The sequence below is a fragment of the Quercus robur genome, chromosome 11 (assembly GCF_932294415.1).
Source record: "Quercus robur chromosome 11, dhQueRobu3.1, whole genome shotgun sequence".
Classification (NCBI taxonomy): Eukaryota; Viridiplantae; Streptophyta; class Magnoliopsida; order Fagales; family Fagaceae; genus Quercus; species Quercus robur.
In genome coordinates, this window is record NC_065544.1 from 5,935,488 (window position 1) to 5,943,290 (window position 7,803).

At 34.1% G+C, this 7,803-nt stretch overlaps 1 protein-coding gene across 1 annotated transcript; it reads right to left on the reverse strand.

The window, feature by feature from the left end:
* Positions 1 to 205: 205 nt before the first annotated feature.
* Positions 206 to 6,250, reverse strand: LOC126707599 (lysine--tRNA ligase, cytoplasmic-like). Its single transcript, XM_050407327.1, has 15 exons — positions 6,162 to 6,250; positions 5,876 to 6,041; positions 5,695 to 5,788; positions 4,713 to 4,798; positions 3,708 to 3,832; positions 3,567 to 3,629; positions 3,192 to 3,317; positions 2,797 to 3,079; positions 2,587 to 2,683; positions 2,341 to 2,497; positions 1,683 to 1,826; positions 1,510 to 1,578; positions 1,276 to 1,419; positions 1,125 to 1,176; positions 206 to 369 (listed from the first exon to the last, which is right to left on the reverse strand). The coding sequence occupies exons 1-15, from the start codon at positions 6,237 to 6,239 to the stop codon at positions 353 to 355; spliced, it is 1,701 nt and encodes a 566-aa protein (XP_050263284.1). The 5' UTR covers positions 6,240 to 6,250; the 3' UTR covers positions 206 to 352.
* Between the last annotated feature and the right edge of the window lie 1,553 nt (positions 6,251 to 7,803).

A 7,803-nucleotide genomic window follows, 5' to 3' on the forward strand; every position in this document is an offset into this window, starting at 1 on the left:
CTATAGCACCTATAAGCTATAACACTACTTTTGTTTTTATTTTTATTTTTATTTTTATTATTATTATTATTGTTGTTTTGCGCTAGGAAGATGACACTTGCTTAGGTATCAGTAATCAGTATTCCATCTAGACCTAATAATTTCTCTCCAATTTGAGCCCAAAATTATAATCAATAAATAATAATAATAATAATAATAACAAATCCAATAATAAAAAAAAAAAAACGAAACAAATCCGAATTGGAGAGACTGAGAGTCTGAGAGAGCAAGAGACAACGCCGACGCAGTCAATCAAAGGTTCATGCCAACTTTCTGGGATGAGAGCTCTGGGTTTCAGAATTTTGAAAATTTCCTAAGCTCCTGCATTGCCTAAAGGAATACCAAGGGACCAACTAAGTCAGTCAAAATATACAATACTCTGGGACATGGACAACATAACCATAGTTATCAAAACTGGAACAAAAAGTGAACTGCACCAAACATCAAACCACCAATGAATTGGTATAATGGTTAATTGGTTCAATAATTGAGTCATTGGGTGAAAACCAATAGTCACTGTTTAATTATATATATTTTTTAAATTGAAAATAAAATAAATTTTAAAAAAAATCTGATTAGCCAGTACTAAATTAAATAAATATGTAAGCTGTAAGCATAATAAACGTTGAAATTAATAAAAGTATGATTTCATGGAATACATAGGCCTCATTGAAATATAGAATTCATGAATTTCTATTGACGACGACAAAAAATAGAGCCTTGAATTGATACCTTAGTTAATCAATCAAGGTTTCAAAGTAAAAGACTTAAAAAGTATTTCATTATAATTAAATATTGAAAGAAAGCATGATTATTTGGTTAAAACAACCTATAATTAAAAACTCAGTTTAAAAAATAAAAATTTATTTTGCAAATCCAGTGTTTCTTTCATACCAAACCAAAATTCTACAAAAACGATTTGAAAGTTCGACAATTAGTTCGGTATGACTTTAATAAATATAGATATAACTGCATACTCCTTAGACAGAACACAAAAATGCCATCAGCACAATACGAAAGAGACAGAAAAGACTAGCATCAACTAAAGACAAAAGCATAACATGGGCCAAACTGAAAATGAGTACCTTTAGCAGATGGCTCATCTTGAGGTTTCATGGCTGGGAAGAGAATAACCTCCTGTTACCAAATAGCATATGTTGAGAGCCCATTGAGAACATACATGTATAAATGAGACAATTGCAAACAGGCACAGACCCGAGAGAGAGAGAAGAGAACCTTAATGTTTTGTGAATCAGTTAACAACATTGTTAGGCGATCAATACCCAATCCCCAACCGCCTGTTGGAGGCAACCCATCCTCAAGAGCCGCACAGAAGGTTTCATCCAAAGCCATTGCTTCATCATCACCAGACTGCCGATCCTGCATGCAGACCACATATCATTCAGAAGAGTTCCAGAGGAATTTATTTAAGGATAAATCCACTGCACACTTAAAAACTGATGCGTGAACCTTGAGCTGCTCAGCAAATCGCTGGCGTTGTACCACAGGGTCATTCAATTCAGTGTATGCATTGCAGAGCTGAGCGGTTACAGAAAAATTAAGTCAGAATCATGAATTAAAAAGCTGAAAATTGAATGATACATAGAAAGAAAAAGAAAACAAGATATCCTGAAAAAGCATACTTCATGCTTGTTAATAAATAACTCAAAACGCTCAGTAAGGCCTTTCTTCGCTCTATGCCACTTTGCCAAAGGACTCATTAACTCAGGGTGGTTAATGATGAAAGCAGGATCTGTACAAGTCTCTTCCAAGAAGTGTCCTACAAGCTGCAGTAACAGAAAAAAAAAAAATATAACCAATTCTCATAAATTGTCTGAGCATGCAAGCAAGAATAGTCTACCTTAAGGAACAAAATCAGATCAAGTCAGAAAACTTTGACACACTTTTTCTAATGCAGAATTACTTAAATAATTGTAAAATATTGGGGCCCCCATCATATTGTTCTTTTAATGGCATTTCACTGTTCCCAACCTCCAATTACCTCTCCCACAGATAAATGCTACGATTTCTACTTTATCCAACTGCTACAGCTTATCAGTTTAAGCAATCTTATTGAACCATTACTCCAAATAGCAGAAAACCATCTAAGGAAAAACCAGTATTCCAGCAAGAGCTATCCGTTCAACTCTCATTCACCTCCTTAAGCATAAAGCTCAGAACCTTCGTAACAGATATTGTATCTACTTAGTACATAACACAGGATCACAATGCCAGTAACTACCTAATTTATGTTCAATAAAGTAATAAAAATTTTTTAAAAGGACTAAGCAGAGAACTGACTTTGTCCAACAAACGCGCTGTAGTTTCAGGAGGGGCACATTTGATCTCATACTTCGCGCATACGTCTTTCAAATATTTGTTGGCCTCATCACTGGAAAAGTCCTTGGGAATATTGAGGTTCACCATCTTCTCTAATTCTTCTATCATGTCAATCCTTCTGCCAGAGTTAAAAGGACCAATTTCATATATTTTCATATTCATGTTAATGTTATACAATTTGTGAGAGATACTATATAGATGACAAACCTGAAAGGTGGAGTGAAGTCAATCTCAATTGGATCCTCATCCAGCCCATTTGCATGATATTTAATTTTATATCCGCCTGTAAGCTCCTTTACCATCCCTGTTACACATTACAGTGTCAGGAAAAATCCAAGTATTTTGGAGGATAAAAATAACTTCACTACCCAAGTGGAATGAAGCAGTTATTTGCAACATGATCCAAATGACCCTTACCACTCAACATTGTCTCAGTGAGTTCCATCAAGTCATTGTAGTCAGCAAAAGCCATATAGAACTCACAGGTGGTGAACTCAGGATTATGCGTCAAATCGATGCCCTCATTTCTGAACTGCTTTCCAATCTCATAAACACGGTCAAGTCCACCAACAACAAGCTTCTTAAGATTGAGCTCAGGCGAAATGCGCATGAATAGCTTCATGTTCAGGTCATTGTGATAGGTCACAAATGGACGGGCAGCTGCTCCACCAGCAATCATATTCATCATTGGTGTTTCAACCTGACAGTGAAAAGAACATTGAAGGTAATTAAAAGAAAGTAAAGTGAAGTGCCATATGTAGAAACCACCTGAATGAATTGAATAAATAAAAAAATCAAGACAAACAACTAACCTCCAAGAAATCACGACTCTCAAGAAAGTGCCGAATATATGAAATGATCTGAGATCTTGTCTTAAAAATTTGTCGAACCTCCGTATTCAGCATCAAATCTAAATGGCGTTGTCGATATCGAGTTTCCTAGCATTGAAGACAATAAAATAAAACCCCAGAAAAGGAAAAGAAGAGGAGAAGTGAAAACACAGTCCAAACTGAAAGAAAATAAAATAAATGGACCCTTCTCACTTTTATCTACATCAGGAAAAAAATAGTCCAATTCATCAGTACCAGATCATATGTACATAAGAATTTTATTTTGGGTGTGCTAAAGAATATAGTTTAAAACAGTGCAACAGGAATTTGGTTGAATTTTAGGATATTAATCAATACCTGGTCTTTCAAAATATATGTTTCAGGATTCCTGGTACATCCTGGGACCCAAGCCTCCTCTTTCTGCAATAATAAGAAAGTAAGGAAGTCAGGATGAGACTATAACCAGCACTAAATCATTCAGGGAGAAACCATGTTCACCTTCAAATTGGCATTGTCAGAAACAGAACCAGCCTTAGACTTTTGCCTTGGCATCATATGGAGACAATGGGATAAGACTATAAACGATCTTGGAAAAATACTTAGCTCCCCCCTTTTAGTTTTCCCTGAATTAAAAGAAAATGTGTTAAATTACGGATTTTGTCAAAAACTAAAACCATTAGAAAATGGTGAATTTAATTTGAACATAATTCTAGTACTCCCTCTCACGCATGAGCCCAATCTCCCCCTTAATAAGCGGGGCCAAACATGTGTGATTTTTTACATTTTAAATGGGAGGTAGAGTGAATTTCAATTACAAATTCTCTCAAAAGTTTAAGCTGCTAGGAAATAGTGAGTTTAATCATTTGACCATAATTCTAACAAAATTTAAGTCAACCAGGAAGTTTATAATTTAAAGAAACAATGACTCAAAAACCTACAACTCAACTTTGAAATTCAAAAAAATTAAATTATGCCTCTAGCTCAAATGGCACCTCCTTCCCTTGTAAGAGAAAGGTTGGGAGTGAGTTTGTAAGTTCAAGACCCACTAAATCTGTATATAATTATGAGTTAAAAAAAAATGTACATCTATATCACAAGACTGGACCCATTTCTGGAAGATTCCAACAATCATGCAGCATAATGATAAAAATTAAAAAAAAAAAAAAAAAAACCAATTATGCGGCATAGAAAACTAAAACCGTTCACCATAGGGAAAAAGACCAAAATGAAGCACCTATTTAAGGGAATTTTCAAGTGGTCTCTTTTAAATTTGTATTTTGAAGTTCTGCCAACACTCTCCATAATTTTTTCCTTATGCCACAAAATTTTCAATTCATTATCAAACATCAAATGAGAGAGAGAGAGAGAGACCAAATTAAGTAATTATACTAATGGTGATTTCTTTTGTAAACTCAACAGTGTCAACACAATAAGGAGCAACTATATATATACATATAAGTCAAAAGGTGTTAGTAACTACCCAATTGTAGTAACATCACAAACCTGGAAACCCCTTGACACCAACAATATCACCACGCTTCACAGTTGAATGGAACCTAGAAAATTCTTCCTCATTCAAATCTGACTTGCTGCATCATGGAATTGAAGAATCTCTTTATCATTAAATTTGGTATCTGTGCAGCAAAACTTAAAGGTGGTGCAATTTAGGGGGGACACCCAGCCAGGGGGTGGGGTGGGGGTTTGATTGTCCATGAAACTAATTCATATCAGAACCAAAATTTCCCAAATAGTACCAAGTGGAAAGTCTCATTCATACATATTTATCATCTTGTTTATATAGGTCCTTTATAATTTTTTTTTTTTTAAGCGCAGATGAGAAAACAAGGCAGTGGTACAAAAAGATGCAATAAAGTAAAATGACCTTCATCATTCTTTTTGCCAATCTACCTAAGCCTTCTACATACAACTAATCAGGCCTCAAAAACACGAAATTAGCAATAATTTCAATAAAAAAAAAATAAATAAATAAAACAAAGTTTCTTCCACAAGGAACTTGGGCAAAATATTGACATTCAACTAATCGATGAATCATTGCCCAAAAATGTTAACTTTTTACGATAAGAAATTTGACATCAAATGCTATGTAACAAGAAAATCCGAATTCCCAAACTAATCACCAATTCCACTATAGAAGATCACAGAGAGAGCAATTTGTGTCCATTCAAAGAAAGAGTCCAAAAGCAAAAACAAAGGCTTTTCTACTAATATGGAAAGATGCCAATGAGCTGCATCTCAAATTGCACCTCCTCTTACAAGGGTAAGGTGGAGGAAGAAGTCATAGGTTCAAGGCCCACATGGTTGCATGAATAACTTACAAATAAAAATTTTAATTAAAAAAAAAATTAAAACTAGTAGAAAGGTAATTTGTCAAAAACATTGCGTACCTAAAGAAATAACAATACTAAAATCATAAGGAAAAATCAAATATGAATAAGGGAAAAGAAAAGATACAGTGATAAGATACCTAGCATCAGCCATAACTTGGACTTTAGCACCACCACCATGCAAATCATAAAAGAATAGCTTTGAAGAAGATGAACGTTTGCTCATGACACGCCCTTGCATCGGAAAGAAAATTAAAAAAAAATCTCCGAAAGAAACATGATAAATACTAACCAAATAAATAAAAGCCCTGATTTCAATACCAGCCAAATTTACAGTAACATCCTCAAGATGCTCCCCATTGCCTATGTTTTTATACTGCTCTACATATTCAGGGGTAGACATTGTAACAGGGAAATTGTGAGGATATGGCTCTTCACCAGCTGCCCTCAGAGCCGCAAGATATTTCAGTCTATTTTCGAAGTATTGCTGGAGGAAAAACAAACGAGGAAGATTAAAAGCAGGAGATTGAGATTATAATCAAGATCTTTGTGGAAAAGATCCCAGGAAAAGAATGCTAACTATTGCAGGACAAGAATGGACTTATACCGTTGGATCCATATCTTCATCGTCTGCTGCTGCAGATTTCTTGCTGCGGGAATCTGCCATAGAAGCAGCCTGGAACATAAACACAAGTTTATTCTTAATAAGACTTCAATATGCGGCACACCCACATGCTTTTTATACGCAAAAAAGCTTCTGCCGCCTTAGACTTCTTTTCCTAGCATAATATGAATTCCTAACGCGACTTGAGTTAGGATTCTGACGTGTATTAATTATTAAACACAACTCCTACTTACATTTGGAGTAGGATTCTAGGACTAGTCAACCACGTTCACCTATTTCTAATTGAAATAGAATTCCATCAATGCTTGCATGGCAAGCTCATTATCTTGGGCACAAATCCTACATGGGGTGGACTTCTATTAGGTGTTGTGCACCTCCCAACAACTACATGGATTCTAATTACCACTGGTTTAATACGCCTTTATTTTTCCTTCTCGCAAGTATTAAATTTTTAGAGCAAAAGTGCACCCCTTTACCTTGTTGATTCTTTATCATCTAATAAATATTCAAAGGTATACTTATATTTTCAATGTATTAAAAAAAAAAAAAAAAAGGGAGTTTTGACAAGCATGAATAGCGTGTGGAAGACATATAATCCAATGATAGCCTCACAAAATATTGACCTAAAAATTGTAATAAATAGGTAAAATTATAGTTAATTAAGAGATAATTTTAACATAATCCATTTCTTTGAGTGGAAGGGAGAGGCCAAATATCTTTCTAATAGAATCAAGGGAGTCAATCTCATATCGGTTTGACTAGTGGAACGATATATTTTGGTACTGGTCAATATCGATGTACCATTTCAAGTTTACCATTATTTTTTATATTTATAAATAAATATATGTGTGTGTGTATTATAATAAATATAAAAGTTTACCAAAAAACATTATTTCAATTTAGAACAAATTATTCATAGTTTTAGACTTTAGCATCAATTAAAAGGAAAAAAACACAATATAAAAAATAGAAAGCTTAATTGTTCATTGCATACTAAGAAAACAAATAATACTAATAAGTTAATGTAATTAATTTACCATTTTGTCCTTACAAAAATTCAAAAATTACAAAACTAAAAAAAAAAAAAAAAGGCTTTTTTTTTTTTTTTTTTTGTATTGGCCAGCAATGCTCGAAATTGGCCAATATAGCCGGTACGGCCGATATTTAAACCGATACAAAACGTTGGTGTTTCAATATCGGTTTACATATCGATACTGGTACGATATCGACCACCTTAGATAGAATACAAGTCCAATAGACCTAACCCCATTGTACCATATTTTTACTATACCCTTTTTACTTCTAAGTCACGAGACCATATCTCCTACACTCAGCACATATGAAAATTTTCCCTAAGTTACACATATGTCTACATATTTAACGCTATTCTTTTGTACAATTTTACACACTTGTAAATATATAAGCTTATAGTCTTTACATGGTATTAGAGCCTTGGTTCTAGTAAATTTCCCCTCTCTCCGCTCCCTAAGCTAAATCCTTAGCACATTAAGAAATAGTGTTGGATATTGATGCAAATGAACAATAAAGAAATCAACATGCAAAATACACATGAAGTACATGGAAAACCCCTTTTAATGGGGTGAAAAGCTACGGTGGGACAAAG

Excerpts from the sequence above, each read along its gene's own strand:
- LOC126707599 (XM_050407327.1), bottom strand. The coding sequence starts at position 6,239 with ATGTTCCAGGCTGCTTCTATGGCAGATTCCCGCAGCAAGAAATCTGCA. Across the intron at positions 6,042-6,161 it reads ATGAAGATATGGATCCAACG|CAATACTTCGAAAATAGACT; the intron begins GTATAAGTCCAT and ends TTTTTCCTCCAG. Across the intron at positions 3,833-4,712 it reads TGGTGTCAAGGGGTTTCCAG|GGAAAACTAAAAGGGGGGAG; the intron begins GTTTGTGATGTT and ends CTTTTAATTCAG.